The sequence below is a fragment of the Sminthopsis crassicaudata genome, chromosome 6 (assembly GCF_048593235.1).
Source record: "Sminthopsis crassicaudata isolate SCR6 chromosome 6, ASM4859323v1, whole genome shotgun sequence".
Classification (NCBI taxonomy): domain Eukaryota; kingdom Metazoa; phylum Chordata; class Mammalia; order Dasyuromorphia; family Dasyuridae; genus Sminthopsis; species Sminthopsis crassicaudata.
The window spans coordinates 73,482,203-73,500,479 of record NC_133622.1 but is presented as its reverse complement, the minus strand read 5'-3'; the positions used below and the strand labels follow the sequence as shown (position 1 = coordinate 73,500,479).

General features: G+C 40.4%; 1 protein-coding gene across 7 annotated transcripts in view; it reads left to right on the top strand.

The window, feature by feature from the left end:
• The window catches only part of ZNF827 (zinc finger protein 827), a 256,489-nt gene that overhangs the window by 230,088 nt on the left and 8,124 nt on the right, over window positions 1-18,277 (top strand). For 6 of the 7 annotated variants that reach the window (XM_074274620.1, XM_074274622.1, XM_074274626.1 and 3 more), the window contains 3 exons: window positions 6,070-6,207; window positions 8,057-8,228; window positions 10,396-10,562. In XM_074274620.1, coding sequence (XP_074130721.1) covers window positions 6,070-6,207; window positions 8,057-8,228; window positions 10,396-10,562 — 477 coding nt within the window. The remainder of the gene's footprint in view (window positions 1-6,069; window positions 6,208-8,056; window positions 8,229-10,395; window positions 10,563-18,277) is intronic. The other variant, XM_074274621.1, reaches the window with a different exon arrangement.

Here is an 18,277-nt window from a genome sequence, read left to right as displayed (position 1 = left end):
TTCAAAGATCTTGTTTCATTTTTTCCATTTTTCTTCTCTCTTTTAAGACCCTTTTTGAATTCTTCCAAGAGAGCCATATGAAATGGGGATCAATTCATATCACCCTTTGGAGCTTCAGCTAGAGCTAATTTGCCTTTAAGATCCTTAAGGTGTGACGTTTGTTCTTCTCTTTCTTCATAAAAGTGATCAATGGTCAGAGTTCTTTTTGATTTTTTGCTCATTTTTTAAAGGTTGAGGTCTATTCTTAAGGCAAAGGAGTGATACCCACTTTAGTTTGCTCTGGAGCCAATGTTGCTGAGTAACTTCTGATGCTGCATAAATGTGGCCAGGTCCCACAGTTCAGTAGCTCACAATTTGCCTTTTGTATTTTCTTTGGGTGTCTTACAGCTAATCTGCTGATCTACTGACTTGGAACTAGGAATAAGTAGCCTAAGAACGTCACAGTAGATTCCCTGGTACATGGACCCCACAATGTCCTGGTTCCCCACCCCAGATCTCTTCACTACAGTCTCTCTCCCTGCCCAATTAAAACAGAACTTTTTTGAAGTTCTTCTTCTGGAAAGTTGTTTTACTCCAAATATTTGTGGGTTCTGTCACTCTAAAATCAGTTCAGAGGCTTAATTTCTTGTTGGTTTGAGGGAAACTCAGAGGAAGTTAGATAGTAAATGTCTACTCTCATCCATCTTGGCTCCACCCCCTTCCCATTAGTTTTGTTTGTACAAAAACTTAATATAACAAGATTTGATTCTTTATGTAAAAATAAACAAGCACATCCATCTCAAAAGTATGAAAATTTGCTCTTGTTTTTAATAAAAATTATATATAATAGGTATATATATATGTATATATATCAGAAAATTGTTTTACAGTAAATTTCTTTAGGATTTATTATCCATAGATATTTGATTTATGTAGCTATTTAAATACCCACATACCCAAGGTCATATAAAAATTTCTTGAGAGAAAAAAAGGTCATGAATAGAAAAAGTTCAAGAAGCCCTGAGATAATCTAAGCAAGAGGTTACTAGGAGCAAAATTAGGAAGGTTATGTTGTGAAGGGAGAGAAGGGGACAGATTCAAGAGAAGTTGTTTGTTTTCAAGTCCAGAGAAATTAAATAATTTTCCCATAGTCATATGGCTACTGAGTAGAAAATAGAGGCTTGAATTCAGGCCTCAAAGGTCTTTCATCCACCTCAGTACTTTGCAGTAAAGTGAAACTTATACCCCTGGATTACATACCCAGAAGCATAAAATTTAATTCTACCTGAATCATTAATCTTTCTTTTGGTGTCATCAAAATAAGATTTTTTGGATTCCCATCAATGCCCATTGATGGAAGAGACATTAAAGTGACCTAATTAAGCCTTCTCACTTAAGAGATAAAGAACCAACTAAAACACATCTGGGCAAAGCTGGGATGTCACCCAAATCTTCTGCTTCTAAATTCATTGCCCACTGCAGCCCTACTGAGTAGGTTACTACAAGAACTTGACTCTCTGAACTGATGGGCAGTCACCAGTGAGATCTGTTGAAAAGTATTGGGCTAGAATTAAGGACTCAGCTCATCTCTGCTCCTGACTGTGTGACCTTCTCTGGATCTGTTTTCCCGTCTATAAAAGCTTTAGCTCAAACATAATTCCCTCTGTCTACTTGTTAAAGTCAAGACAGTGAAGATCATTGTAGGACAAAGATATGACAGAAAGTGATGTCAAATTCAAAAGATCATATAGAGAAAGGAAATAGTCTTGAGAATCTGATAATAGCCTATTCAGAAAACAGTCATAGGAATAAATTCTGAGTATCCCAAAGGCTACGAAAGACCTGAGGAAAGAAATTAAAGCTCTATAGGAAAGCTAGCTTTTGTATGGGAAGAAAGCATGAAATATCCAAATATAAGCTCTTTTATTGAGTGTGATTTATATTAGAAAGAAGATTTGTAATGAAATTGATGGAATGAAATAGGAAAAACAGCATGTAGTGGTGCGGGGGTGCTATATTTGGAGCTGTAAGAACAAGGTTCAAATCCTCACCTCCACCACACTACCTGTGTATACCTTACTTTCTTGGTTTTCAGTTTCTTCATCTGTAAATTTGGTTTAGACAACATCTAAAGTCCATTCTAATTCTAAATTCATGAACTTAATAATGTTTTCATGTGGGAAAAAAGAAAAAAATTGAGAGAAAATAGTAATGAAAGAAGGGGAATATGGAAATGCTAGGTCTATAACCTTATGTCAGGGCTTTGAAGTAGGCAATTGAAACAAATGTGTGTTCAGGCTGGTGACATTGACCCAAAATGGAGCTGTCATCATAAGGATTCTGGAGTTGGTGAGAAAACAAATAGTAACAGTAAAAAATTATCAACAAAGGACTTCTCTTAAGTGGAAAGTCACCATGTTACAAAGAAGAAGCTTGGGATCTAGAGGAACTGCCTTAACTCACAATGATTTCTTTTTTGCTTTAAAAAATTAAAGCAAACCAAAGTTGTGCAAAGAGCAACACAGTGAGTGATATGTAAATTAGGAAGCTCTATTTCAACCATACCTTGGTCACAGACCTAAGTCTCTCTAATTGTAAAATGCAAAGGATGCTTATTTCTTTCTAATCTCATGTGGATGCTTATTGGGATTCATTTACACTCAAAATAACTGCATTCTCTACTCTACTTGTGGGCCCCACTAAATGCTAAATAGCAAGCTAGGCCCTCTCCCCCAGGCTAAAGCAGGCTCACCTTATTTTTCCCAAGATCAAAAGCTAGGAAAGAATTGCCACTTCCTTTTTCCAGACCTGGTTGAGGAGAAACCCATTGCCTTGGGACTAATTTTGTCAACATAATTCCAACTCTTAGCTCCTTGTCTTTCTCTGATGTTTGCTAAGGTGGTAGTTTCTGAACTTCAGTAAAAGGAACCCAATTCTACCATATTTTACTTTTTCTTGACTTAAAAGCCATCTTCTAAGGTAACTAAGAGATTCTGAAACAACACAGAAAGAGATCCCTTACATTCTAATTGGCAAAAGCTAAGTCTACCAATAACTTCCATGCTGTCTAAGGGAATTTGAGATAAGTGCTAGTGAAAGAGTTATGGGAGATGGAAGAGATCACGTCCAATAGTCATAAATAATAGCTGGTCTTTCTCTAAGAGGAGCAGCATGGTACAATGGAAGAAGCACCAGATCTGGTATAGGAGGATCCTTCCTGCCTTGTACAGTTACTGTGTTTTATAGGTAGCTCATTTGATCTTATAACAATCCTGGAAGTTATTATAGTGGGCTACTCTTATGTCAACATTTACATTTGAGAAAACTGAGTCCGATAGATGTTAAGTGACTTGGCCAGCTAGTATGTATCTGAAGCCAGATTTGAACTGAGTCTTCCTGCTTTAGAAAGCTTAGAGAGAGGATGTAACTTGCTCTAGAATAAAAGGAATCAGTGGAAGAGTTGGAATTCCAGTCGATATCCTCCTAGTGGGCTCCTGCTTGCTTCAACTTTATCCTTGTGTTTTCATGGTGAGCTGAAATCTTCCTTTTTCACTGTATAGTGCTGCTGTTATTTTTCTGAGTAAAGGAAATCAGACCTTTTTTTTTTAAATGCAATATTTTCAGCTTCTGGAGTGCACAGAAGAGCTTGAATGACTAATACTTATAGGAATTGTTAAAAGACTTATTTACTTTTAATTGTGTCTACTCGTTTGGTATGTGACCCAATTAATTCATTCTTGTTTTGAGTGTATTGGAGGACCCTGTTCCCTCTTGACCTTCTCATATAATTATTACCATATTCTTCCTTTGAAGCTGTGTTTTGATTACATACTTAAAAGGAATCACTAAAATGTCCCTATTATCACAACGTGGTTAAAATGCCCACTCCTTGAATTTGAGTGCAGTAATATAATAAACAGTTCTATTTGGCTTTTCCTGGGCCAATAGGTGAAGGCTATATAGACCTTTTCCCCTTTCCCTCTGTGCCCCTTCCTCCCAAATTTGAATTTCTGGGGTTGTCCAGTTTTTGTCTTATAAGGGAAGAATTGCCATCTCAGACTGGGTCCTGAAAATCACATTCAGACAAAGTGATGTCAATAAATAAGTGTTTTACCAGGTGTCATCTTGTCATTGGTACCCAGAAACATAAATGACTGGTACCCCAATTCATCCATCCTTTTCTTCTTTGCTCAAGTCTTTCTTCAGCTGGATTTTGGTCCATCTGGCTCTCATGGGATAGAAACAGAAGTCTAATCTTCTTCATGGCTTCGAGCAAACTAGAGCAAACAAAAGTTTTGTTCTTGTCTTTAGACTATGGTCTGCTCAGGACTGAGGTAGAATCTTTGAGCCTCCACCATAGGGCAACTTATGCTGTTCTGAATTTCTAGTGGGATATACATAGGATATAAATGTCCAGCCTAAATACCTAAACAAAGTTACTGATGGAGCTCTGTGATTTTTTGTTTCCTGTCACCTCTGATGGCCCTTTTCTTTTTATTAAATTGTTTTCAGTTGTGTCCAGCTTTTTGTGATCTCATTCAGGGTTTTCTTGGCCATAATACTGGAGTGGTTTTCCATTTCCTTCTCTAGTTCATTTGACAGATGAGAAAACTGAGGCAGAGCTAAGCAATTTGCCATGGAGGATACAGCTAATGTCTGTGGCCAAATTTGAATTCAAAAAAATGAATCTTCCTGACTTCGGTCCCTGCATGTAGCTATCTTATTCTTCTGGACACTTCTAAAAAAAAAAAGCACATATGGTGCTTCTGAAATTTAGGACTAGTCCTATCACTGGTTTCACATAAACTGAGGCTCAGGGAAGGGAAGGGAGGTTAACCTGAAATTCAACAGGTTACTCTCTTTGTACTGTGTATTTATCTTCCTTACTCCTTTTCGTGAGCTCCTCAAAGAAGCTCATGAAAAGGAATAAGGAAGATAAATTCATGAAATGATTATCTCTTAGGACCGAAGGGACTAACAATCATCTGGTCCAGTCCACTGTTTTTACATATGAGACTGTCCTGGATATGCTACCAGTTTGTTTCAAGTTATGGTTTAAGATTTGTCATCCCTGCTAGTCTCTCGCCAATAGAATGTAAGCTTCTTGAGGTCAGTGGGTATTTTATATTTGTCATTCATCTGATCCCGAGCTCCTAGAACACTGCCTCATACACACTAAATGCTTAATAAATATTTGTTAAATTGCTCTTTGGAGGCATGATTGTGAACTCAAGGTGTGATAGCAGTGAGCTCGTTCTTTCATTCACCGCGTGTCTATTGAGTAAGTAGTTGGTTGTCTGACCTTTAGCCAAAGAGAAGAAACTCAGCATATATAGTGGAACGAGCCCAGCTTGGGCATTAGAAAACCCAGGCAAATCGCTCAGTTCTTTCAACCTGCATTTTCTCATCTATAAAATGAGATATTGGGGCAAGATGAGTGCAAAGAAGCTCTTAATGTAAAATTGGGATCCATGAACTTATATATAATAGAATTTTTTTTCTTTTCTAATTCTGTATAGTTTTTGCATTATAAAACTTCATTCTGAGGAGTCCATTGTCTTTACTACACTGCCAAAGGCATCCATGGTACAAAAATAGGCTAAATAAGCCAACTAACTGTTTTAGAAGCCCTCCAAATTTCAGAACCAAGATGGCATCTCAGTGACCAGTGAATAGAAATCATCCCTGGGAAAGAATTCATGTACAAATGAATACAAATAGTCATTCATCTTGTATCTATCTGAAGGCTTCCAGTGAAAGAGAATCCATTTCCCCCAGTCCATTCCACTGTAGAATAGTTCCAGTTTTCAAGAGTTTTTCCCAATCCTTACATCAAACCTAGATTCCAGTTCTAGGTCCAGTTTCCAACTAGGAATTCACCTAGATTTGTATTAAAATTGCTTTTGCTTTCAGGAGCAGTTTCATATGCAAGAAATAGTCCTACAGGATGGGTATGGGACAATGGCTACTAAAGTCCCTGGTCATCTTACTACAAGATGAACTTTATGCAAGGCTTTATGTAACTAAAGTGTAATTTGTTCTGTGTTGGTTTTTTGTTTGTTTGTCATTGTGTTTCATCTTATGGTCCAGAAGCAGAAAAGATAGGGCTGGAGGCAGGAAATGGATTGCCATCTTGGAAATTCAATGACCAGCTTTTCCCCTGCGATGTATGTGGGAAAGTGTTTGGCCGACAGCAGACGTTGTCTCGACATCTCTCGCTGCACACAGGTAAAGTGAACCTTGAGCTTTTCTCACACGCTTAACTCCATCCTTACTCCAATCCCTATTGCCCCTTTCCATTGGCCCCTCAATCTAGTGCCATATTTCTTCAGGAGAAATCAGGAAAATTGAAGAAATTCCATTTTCCACCCCCACCCCCTTTCTCATTTGGAGTAAATTAGTCTTTGAACAAAGTCCTAGAAGAAATGAATAATCTATGTCTTATTTTGAAAGGTTCCTTTTTCCTCTGGATATTTTTGCAGCAATTGAGTTTCTCCTCAACTTCACAAAGTCGAATTCAGTGGATTTGACTTTGGGATATGTTCTCATGAGCTCAAAATTTTGTAGGTTTTTCCATTTAGATTTAAATCCTTAGGAATGTGCTTTGAGAGGAAGGAGTTTGGAGGAGTTTCTGCTGCTGCTTCTCACCTCTCTTCATAGCCTCCCACTCTGTGAGAGAGAAGAAGAAAGGGAGAACATTCCTTTATGATAAGAAAATCCCAGTGATAAGCCAAGTACCATGCACATATTCCCTTCCCACCTGGGACTGGTTATCTGTAAGGAAAAGGAATGGGAGGGGAAGAATAACTGGAAAGAGGTGGGGGGGGGGGGGATGGGACTGACCATCCTCTCTTTATTCTGTGAAATCACCTTAAACTCATTTCTTCATCTTTTTGGCCCCTCTTTCCTTCCCCACTTTACATAAGGGAGAACTTAACCTCATCCTGCATCTATCTTCTTTTTCAAATCTGTGAGTCAGTTAGAATAGGAAACCACTGAGGACAACAAATATGGCTTAATAGACACAACTAGTTACTCTCTAATCTTAGGCAAGTGGTGTATCCTCATGAAATCTGTTTCCTTACCTATGAAGTGGACCAGATCACCTCTAAGTTCCCTTCCAGGTTTTGGTCTTGAGATCCTCTGAAGAATGGAAGAGAGAGGCAGGGACCAGGAGGGACCTCTAAGATCCCTTCCAGCTCCAAATCAAAGATATCTAATGCAAGACCATAGTGGAAAGCACAAGCCTTTCAGTTTTCTCAGAGTACTTTCCCTTCTGTTTGTTTATTTGACCCTCATAAGAATCAAGTAAGGTCAGAACTTTATCCTTGGTAGATCTAATAACTTAGCCACTTTTGGAGGGGAGGATTAAAGAAAGCCTCATGCTCCATTGCAGCCCAGTCAATCTTTTTTTTCTGAACCTCTGGACAATGAAGCAGACCACTTTAATTTTCAGATGCTTGAAGAAGCTGATGAATCCAGAATGACCCTTACCCCCACCCCCCAGGGAATAATCTTGGAGTCTTCCTCTCATTTACATACTGGTCTCCATTAAGAAACCCACTGCAATTTTCATTTGTTTTTACATATTTTGAAATAAAAATTTGCAATAAAAGTGTTCTATGAATCAGGCTATCTTCTTCAAGCCCATTTAATTGTCTTAGCTGACCTGGAGCTTAGACAATGGCACTACTTTCCCCTAAGTTGTAATACTGTGGGCATTGTTCCTTCCTTCCCCAATGCTGCTCTGCTTTTAATCCATAAGTAGCAGGACCCCAGCTACACTGAGGGGTGCAGGAAGATTGTTCTCCATCCTATTCTCATCCCCAGCAAATGTCCACTTGTAGTCCCAGAGGGCTCTGGGTCATCTCAGAGCTTTCTTTCAATGCCCATAGGCCCTCCTGTTCAACAAACCTCTCAGAAATGCACCTTTCCAAGGGGGCTCTGGTTTCTCTTTGAAATGCCATTCAAGCCTTCCCTTGTGTGCACTCTAGCCATGAGGCATCTAGAGTGATATGCTTGAGTTTCTGATTTGGGACCTGGGGGGGTTGCCTTCTTTGTGCTCCTTGTCCTGCAGAAGAGAGAAAATTCAAATGCCATTTGTGCCCCTATGCGGCTAAGTGCCGTGCAAACCTGAACCAGCACCTGACTGTCCACGCCGTGAAGCTGGTGAGCACTGACACCGAGGACATCGTCAGCGCCGTCACCTCGGAAGGCAGTGACGGAAGGAAGCACCCTTATTATTACAGGTGAGGATGGAAGGGAATACCTTGCTTATTACAGGTGAGGACCAGAATCCCCAGCTCCTTGGCTAGAAACCCATGGGTCACCTGCTGGCAAGTTGCAGCCCAGGGACTGTCAGCTCTGAGCCATTGGCTGAGCCAAGTTTTGGCTTCCCTTCTCCCCTGAATTGCTTGAAGTCCTGCAGCCGGAGGTGTCTGGCTCCAGGTCCTGGTTCTTGTATTTCCTGGGGAAGAAGCAACTCTAGTAACTTTTGTGAGATCAAGGCCCAGGGACTAAATCCTTAGCTCTGTGGAGCTGAGGACACCATTGATGTATCTTCTAAAGTTGGGAGGGAAGCAGAATTAGCTGAATTAGCAAGAATGATTCTTCAGATCCCATGATAAGGGAGATAGATAATGCTCACACAAACCTCCATCTCACTTAAGACTAAGAGTACTGGAAAGCAACTGGGAAGTCCAGAGCATGGTACACTGAGACTGAAGTCAGGGAGAGCTCCGTTCAAAGTTGGCCTTAGATACCTCCTAGTGCAATCTTAGCCAAGTCACTTAATTTCTGACTCATTTCCCTTAACTCTAAAATGGGGATAATAACAATAGCATCTACCTCCCAGAGTTCTTGTGATATCCAAATGCAGAAACTTGTAAAGCTCTTAGCCCAGTGCCTGGCACCTAGTAGGAGCTTATTTCTTCCCTTTATTCCCTCTCTTCCTCCCTCCCTACAGGCCAGAAGCACACCTAGATCCAGGAGTGGCAGATAGTTTGATTGCTATAAAACCAAAATTTCTGGATCCTTCTTCTATCTGTCTGATCCCAGGAGAAGCCCAGAGAGTCTGGCTGCAAATACACTTTTATACCAGCCATTTTCACAGTTGTGTGGCTTCGAGCTGGTCCTGGAAACAGATCTGGCACCTAGTAGGAGCTTACTTCCTCCCTGTATTCCCTCTTTCCCTCCTTCTCCACAGGCCTGAAGCATAACTAGATCCAGGAGAGGCAGACAGTTTAGTTACTATGAAATCAAAATTTCTGGATCCTTCCTCTATCTGTCTGGGCCTGTGAGGAGCCCAGAGTCTGGCTGCAAATACACTGTTATGCCAGCCATTTTCACAGCTGTATGGCTTCTCGCTGGTCCTGGAAACAGACCTAGCCAGCGTTCTGGGCACAGCGTGCAGATCTGCGTGCACAGCACCGCCATCCTGACACGGGGGAGCTGTCCTGAGCCAGAGGAGGCTCCTGGGGTTCGCTCGGACCTCCACGTTGCTCAGTGTACCCACCCTGCTCGGCATCTTGGCAAAGCTGCGGCGCATCTTCCTGCCCAGAGGAATCGGCTAGGTGATGGGCAGCATCTGGAATCTGTAGTTTTTAATTAACTTTATGATTATTTAGCATCATTATAGCATGTATGGGATTGTTGTATTGTGCCAGCACATAATCCATTTGGCAGGGTGGCTGCTTTTTCAGAAACATTTCAGCATGGAAGAAAAAAGAATGTTTCCAGCGGAGAAACTCAAGCCTTTTTTGGTGGAGAGAAAAGGTCTTTGTAAAACTCGGACCTTCCGAGCAACTAAATGGAAATTGATGCTCTCTCTTTGTTAACACAGACCCAGGGGAGCAACACCACAGGACAGGGCCACCTAATGCTGCAAAATCATGGCCAGGCTTGGCCCTAAAGAAAGCTGTGAGAAAGAAGCTTTTTTGCAAATTTGGGAGACTTGGGGTGCAGAGCGCGGCTCATACTGACATCCGACTTTTTTTTTTAACACATCAGTTTGTACAACCTCTGCTTTATCTCTCCTTTTTTGTTTTTTATTATGAAGGGCAAGAGCCAGCATAATGTAGTGGACAGAGAAATAGCCTCAGGGCCAGGACAAGACAGTTCAAGATCCGCCTTAAGCACATACTACCTGCAAGTCAGCGCATCTCGGGGTTCAGGTCTTTGTAAGTCTTAGGGAAATGTCCAGCCTACACGGACAGAGGGAGCTTCCTCTTCTGAGAGTTCCCTATATCCATGAAGTCCCAGCACTGTTCCCATCACTGGATATAAAAACAGATTTAATTTTTAAATATTTAGGGCTTTTTTTTTTTTTTTTAAGCCATTGGTGTTTCTCACTCCCTTTTTTCTTTTTCTCCCTCCGGTTCTCTCTTTCCCTCCCTTTCTTTTTGTTCTCCCTTCTAGTTGTCACGTGTGTGGATTTGAGACCGAGCTCAACGTCCAGTTTGTCAGTCACATGTCCCTCCATGTGGACAAGGAGCAATGGATGTTTTCAATCTGCTGCACCGCCTGCGACTTTGTCACCATGGAAGAAGCTGATATTAAGGCTCATATTAGCACCAAGCACACAGGTGACCATTGCTTTTTCTCCTCCTCCTCCTCCAAACTGCTTTGTTTTCTTTTTTTAAATATCAGTCTCCTCCCCTACCAAGTCTCATATAACAAGGAAGTACAGGTAAGAAAAAGAAATCTACATAATGGCCACATCTGAAAAATAAGTATGCCTTATTCAGCACCTGTGGTCTACCACCTTTCTACCAAGAGATGGAAAATGTGCCTTCCCAAGCAATCCCTTTCTTCTCCATCCCCCAATGGCTTTTCCCTCATGAAGGGAAACTAGAATGACCAAGTCTTCAGCTATGTCCTTCCCATCTCTACCTCTTGAATGCCTTCTGCTGTCCAGATGCCAAGCAGAGGGTCAGGTTGCGTGCCCCCTGCAAAGCTAAGAAGTTGTCCATTTCCCCCTCTTACCAATCTGTTTAACTCCCTCCGCTTAATGATCTTAACATTTTGACTCCGCGATTCAATTAACATCTCAGAAGTGATGGTTACAAATGACACGGACGTGGAAGTCATTAAGGGAGAAGGAAGATGAGTTCCCCTCACGTTTGAAAAGCTCCTCTGTTAAAGCCCGATCTCGCTGACTGCCAGCCCTCTGTGCCAGGTCAGCCCCATCCTCTGGATCACTGAGACCCTGCTGCTGGAATTTCCCCGATGGCCAGGCAGCTGACAACCAGCGAGAATCCGTCTTGGGCTTCCGAGGCCACACTGGCGCCGTAGTGCCAACAGCAATAAAAGCTTGTTTGTGGCAGTAAAGTGACCAGATAAAATTCAGTGTCCCAGAGAGAGGGAGATAGAAGCAGAAAGAGATACCAGAGGGAGAGAGAGGCAGCCCGGAGATGGGGGAGGGAGGAAGAGAAAATATGAGAGAAAGAAAGAGAGAGAACAAAGAGAGAGACAAAACAAGAGAGAGAGAATAAGAGACAGGATGAAAGAGAATAAAAGAGACAGAATGAAAGAATAAAAGAGAGACACAGAAAGAGGATGAAATGAAGAAAGACACAGGATGAAAAAGAATAAAAGAGAGAATGAAAGAAAGAATAAGAGAGAGGCACACAGAGAGAGAACAAAAGAGAGACACAGAGAGTGGGGGTGAAAGAAGAAGACACAGGATGAAAGAGAATAAAAGACAGAGGCAGAATGAGAGAGAATGAAAGAGAAGAGAATGAGAGAGGCAAAGAGAAAGAGCAGAAAGAGAGAAATAGAGAGGGGGAAGAGAGAAAGAACAAAAGAGAGAAGCAGAGACAGAGACACAGAACAAAAGAGAGAGAGAGAGAATAAAAGAGAACAAAAGAAAGAGAAAAGAGACAGGATGAAACAATAAAAAGAGACATAGGAATAAGAGAAGATGAAAGAGAGAGGGGGGAGAAGGAGAGAGAGACAGAGAGACAGAGAAATAGAGAAAGGGAGAAGAGGAGAGAGAAAGGAGTTACAAGAAGACACATACAAGAGAGAAGGCATGGGGCAGGGTGATAGAGGATCATTCTTTACAAGGAGTTTTCTGCCCAAAGCCATGTTAGGATATACAGCAAGTGAGCTGGGGGCCCATATGACAATGAAAATGAGCATTTCTGTGATGAGTGGAAGAAAGCCAGACTTCCTCTGTAGCAACGAGCCTTTTAAATATCCCAGCTTCCTTTTCTTCAGCATCACCCTTTCTCCAACCTCTTTTGTACCCTCACACAAATATGGTTGTACCCAGTGGGAACTACCTCTCAGGGGACCCTACCATCTGTTATGACTAGGATAAGAAAAATTGGATTCAAATATAACCAGTATCCATGGAGGACATCTGTCACTAACCACTGACCAGTTTTAAATACAGTCATTTAATGAGCACTAACCCCCAAACTCCACCCCTCCACACTTCTCTAGCAATGATACTAAGGGACAGGGATCTTGTTCCTAACTTTGAGCTATTCACTAAGCATGGGGCTGAATTTCTGTTGTTTTCTGTTACCTCTACCAGTCTTCCCAATTACAGTTCAGATCTATTTAGTGCATTAAGATTTTTACAAAGTATTTTCCTCGCAACAAGCCTGTGATGTAGGTATTGTCTTTATTTGCTATGTTTTTTGGGGGGAAAGAAACTGAGACCCAACACAGTGAAGTGGAAAGAGACATGAATTTGGAACAAAAATTTAATTTAAAGATCATCTCTTGCTCCTTATTAATTATGGAAGTTTAGCCTTAGTGTTCTCATCTGTAAAATAGGGTGCTGGGCTAAATGACTTCTTTGATCGTGGCCACTGTGTCAGACCCACACTTTCCACTCCTATCTCCCTGAATTGGTTGGAGACATTGTAGAGATTCCATCAATGGCCTTTGGATCTCATCTCCAAAATCCTGTGACCTTTGTCCCACTATATCATATTCATCTCTACTATTAATGTCCCCATTTGATAGATAACCACAGCTGGGAGAGGTAAAATTCAGGTTCCTCAAGAGAGGATAAATGATGTGCTCCAATTCCTACAGCTCATTAGTGGGAAAGCAAGAATCAGCTCTGCTGGCTTCTACTCCAACTATCTCCTTCTACACAACCCTGGCTCTTCAATCAGATTTGAATCACTTGATTTTAGAAGTAGAAAAGACTTCCTTCAGCTTTCTCCATTCCCCATCCCTTTTCAGTCAAGAAATTTTTATACAACCCCAAGTATATAGGTATATAAAATGAATACTTTAAATAAAATCAAACATTTACTGATGATAAATCATAAAGAAAATTATTTTTAAAAATTCTTTGGTATACATATAATTATACCATTTATCAAAGACAAAAGCAAATTTGCATCCTAATGAATAGGATGTGGTTGTTTATTTTTACACAAATAAATAAATCTTGGCAGAATATTTCATACCTTTTACTGTTGTCAAATTTTTCACAACCTCCACATTCAGTTATGGGATCCCACATGGGATTGTGACCCAAGTTTAAGAAACTTTAGTCTAGACCACTTTTCATCATGTTATGTGTGATATGCATAGAGATCTGTATCTATTTATACATATGGAAACACTGTATATTCTATTTATATGTATATAAATGTATACATATGTACACATATACAGTGTATTCTGTCCTTATAAACATGTTTCCTCTTTTATTATTATTTTTTTTGCTAAGGCAATTGGGGTTAAGTGACTTGCCCAGGGTCACACTGCTAGAAAGTGTTAAGTGTCTGAGGCCAGATTTGAACTTGGGTCCTCCTGATTTCAGGGTTGGTGCTCTATCCACTATACCAACCAACTGCCCTCTTTTCCTCTTTAAAAAAAAATAAGCTTCTTGAGGATGTGGATTGTTTCACTTTTGTCATTGTATCTCCAGCACCTGGCACATAGCAGGTATTCAATAAACACTTGTTGACTATACAAATTTAGATCTGGTAGATCTGATTCATACTCTGTATATATACTGGTTGAAATGACCTCCCTTGTCACTGCTGGCTTATAAAGAAAATCTTTCTCCCTTCCCTGACATGTGGTCATTACTTAATAAATGGTATTTGAATGTATAAGTCAATGGCGACATCAAAAGGCACGACACCACTTTTAAAGGCTATATTAAATGTGACTTCTTCTTGATATTCCCCCCCCCCAACTCTCCTTCCCAACAAATGAAGGCAGAATAAAAATTAAAGAGCATTAGATTTTGAGCCAGAAGTTTTGGTTTCTTATCCCAACAGTGGCTACCTCCCAATTGAGTGATTCAATGCAAATTATTTAACTTCCCAAAATTCAGTTAAATCTATTAAATGTTAACATCTGTTAAATGGGGATAATATTTGACCTATCTACCTCCTAGGATTGTGATGAAAGAGCCTTGTAGATCATAAAGAACTATAGAAATATGAATCATAGACCCAGGGAAACAGGTGAGATGACATAGCCCAACTATTGGGTGGAAAACAAGGAAAATCTGGGCTATTTTTCTTTCTTATAATAGCATTTGACCTAAGTATTATTGTGTATTTATTAATTTATCATCCAGTAGCTGTGTCTAATGTCAGTAAGCTTTAGGGCATAGAAGCCTATTTTTAAAGATAGTAATTGAAATGTTAAAAAGAAAAAGTTAGTTCTCAAAAGCAATTTAAAGCAATCATTCATTGTACTCTGTTAGATAAGCTATCTTTAGAGGATTGATTTGGCAAAACAATTCCAGAGATGTATTCAGTATCTCACAGAAAATATTCTGTTCATTTCTAAAATACAGCCATGCTGATAAATGAGTCCATCATAGGTTGATAGTACTGATATTAAATTAATTACCCCCAAAAAATACTCAGAAGCCCTAATTTCCTCCAGTATCTTACAAAGAACTAGAACGTCCTTGATATTTTAAAAGGAGGTAAATACCAGAAGCAAAGGCCCATCATTTTTCATACTAGTACTCTACTAGTGTCAGTGTGTGGCTGTATCATGTAATACTAGAGTCTCCAAAGAATGGCAAATAAGAGTCACTCAGAGGACAAAGGAGAGACCCATTTGGGGTATGAGCAGGCTGCAAGGTGAAACAAAGACAGAACTAAAGAGAAAAAGTGGAAGAAAGGAAATCATCAGAGAAATGAATGATCCAAAAACAAGATGGATTGGCCCATGGCAATATTAAGGAATGACCAGCTGTGTGCTCCATTGCTGACCTCAGGGTTTCAGGAGAAGGCAAGAAAAGTCCTAAACATGTTGGGTAGAACCCTGTGATAAACTTGGGAGAAGGTATGAATAAGTATGAACCAGGAGGGACAGACGATCAGGCTCATGGAAAGAAGTATCCACTTTGGCATCAGATATCCCTTTGAATATTGAGTTTACCTTTCCTCATTGTATTTCAATGACTGAGGAGATGTGTAAGTGTAAGGGCTGTGTTCCCAGAACATGAGGATGGCAAAGCACCCAGGAAAACCTCGTGAACGAGGAGGGCTTTGTGGTTCACATGACTGCCACGAAGCATCCAAACTATTCACACTTGGATGCAGTCCCAGTTGATGCATGAGTCCATGTAACTTTTTCACCAGCTTACCACCATGCCATTGAAATTACTCTTTGGTATCTCCAGAAGCTCCCTGTTAGATCACCGTGCTCCATAGGAAGGGTGTGTAGTAGCACATTAACCTGCTAATAGCAGGGGTCTAGAGATCAGACTACACAGCAGAGAAAACTTGGACTACAGGAAGTATAAGTTTTTTTAATGGGGAACAGGAGAAGGAAGTGAAAAGTGTTTATAACAGAAAGCAGACAAGGACCTCGGGTCCTCAATTCATACTTTATTAGAGAGTTCTGAGAGCAGTCAGGCATAAGAGGGACTAAAAGAGTGAGAGATACCAAAGGGAGGTGAGCAAATCTCCAAAAAACCTTGTTTCCAATTGAACAATTTGGTCTTATTCTGACCCAGACAGTCAGAAAGGGAATTAAAAAGAGAATCATCCTGTAGAAAGTCCCCAGATGATTTAGCTTCAAGGTATTTCAGTTCAGTCCATTCTTCTAAGGACCTGTGATCTCAACATTGTGAGTACTCCTTCCTAAAAAGAACTAGACTTCAGGACAAAACAACTGAGTTCAAATCATGCCTTGAACATCACTTAATCTCTCTTAGCCTGTCTCTTCATCTGTAAAATGAGGATTAGAGTACTTCACAGGATTCTTTCAAATGAATTGTTTTTTAAAGTGCTACATAAATGCAAACTATTATTTATTATTATTATTGTGGGGATGGTAGTGGTAGTTGTACTGCACATTATCACAGTCTATCCATACTTTATCCTGTGTGATTTTTAATCATATCCTCCACACATGATCTATTCAATGCATTGGAAGCTTGCCTTGGAGACTCTTACATTTTGTTTCTATTGCACAACATTTAAACTATCAATGCATCCATCATTCCTCATTCTTCCTACAAAACATGTTCTACAATGCTTCTGCCTGGAATGGAAGTTTCTATAAACCAAATTTTTTTAATTTAAAAGTGCCAGCTGTGGTTTCTCCTGTCATTGGGAAATATGGTTTAAGTAGTTCTTCAAAACAAACCCCAAGGCACAATCTCCTTGTCGACTTAAAGTTCCATCAATTATCATTTTCCATCAACTCTCATTAATGTGGCCCTCAATTAGGACAGAGAAATTCTAGTAGTTACTAAATCAAAAATCCGAGAGGTTATAGTTTTCAAAAGGCGAGAGGAGGAGGAAACATTGAGAATTGCAGGTATGGAATATGGCATATATTGCCATTTTTAGTACTCATCACTTTTGCTTAACATTTATTTGTTTCAGCCCTTGTTTGTAGGGCTAAGGTGCATAGGGAAGAGTATATGTCTAGAAGTGACTGTCAGGAAAACTAAAAGTAATAGCAAAGCTTATAATTGTAGACAGATATACACAGAAAAGAACAGAAAAAAAATTGGAAGGAAGTCCAGACAATCAGGACAGTTTTGAAAGTAATATATTGAATTCATGACATGCTTTTTAAAATTTGTTTCAGTCCTTGTTTGTAGAGCTAGATGCATAGGGAAGAGTATATTCTAGAAGTGACTATCAGGAAAAATAAAGGTAACAGCAAAGCTTATAATTGTAGATAGATATACACAGAAGAGAACAGAAAAAAATCGAAAGTCCAGACAATCAGAACAGTTTTGAAAGTAATATGTTGAATTCATGATAAGTTTTTTTAAAGCAATATGTACATAGTGGAAATTCATGATGCCACATACAATTCTTTTTGTGTGTTCCTTTGTATTTGGAAATATTCATTTTAGGCAACTGGTATTTGTGAAGTTCAGAGTTTAAAAAAAAAAAAAAAACTTCTGTGTATATGGAAAGAGACAAAAACCAATGAGAGCAGTTGAAATGCAGCCTCATTTTCACCATGGTGATATAAAATCCAAACTCTGTTTCCTTTTTGAAGAGCCTTTATCGTTAATGATGGATTTTTTTCCCCTGTAACCATTTTTGTGCCCTTCAGTATAAACCCATCTCCAGCACTTTCTGAGTGATCAGGAGCGGGTCCCTTCATCTCTCTGGATCTTGGTCCCCTCCTTGTAAAATCAGAGGGCTGACCAAGATGACTTCTGAACTCACTTCCAGCTCTCCATCTGTGATTCAGGGATCTTCCTCTTCCTCTAGGGCCTCATCTCCGTGGCCCTCACCCTCCCGATGCTCCCAGCTGGCACTGCCTACTCATTACCTGGCTATCCCCAAACTCCCCCAACATCTGGTGCTTCCCAGACATGGAGAGCAGCATCCCCCAGAATATTCTTGTGTGAGACCCGAGGCCCAGGAAAAGAGTGCTATGGTCTGAGCCAATGAAACTGTCGCAGCTGGGCTGTTCTACAGCCATCAGAGGCAGAGAGGAAGACCTTCGTTCAAATCCAAACTCAGGTGCTTCCCAATGGTGTGCCAGCAACAGCTAACTGCCTCAGTTTCTTCAACTGTAAAGTGGAGATAATATCAGCACCTGCCTTTCCCAGGTTACTAGGACGATATTTGTAAAGCACTTACCACTGGCACACAGTAGGCATTTAATAAGTGTTTCTTTCCCACCCTCCATTACTGTAATAGCCGCCCCCTTTGGGGATTTGACACCACTGGGGCTCAGAGGCCCCTTTTATCCGCCCAGGCCACCTTCTCCAAACCAGCAGAGGCTGCTTGCCCCACTCCCATCCTCATGGCCGGATCTCCTGGTTAGCCTTCCCCAACCTCAGAACGCTTCGTGCCTGAGGGCAGCCCCTACTTGG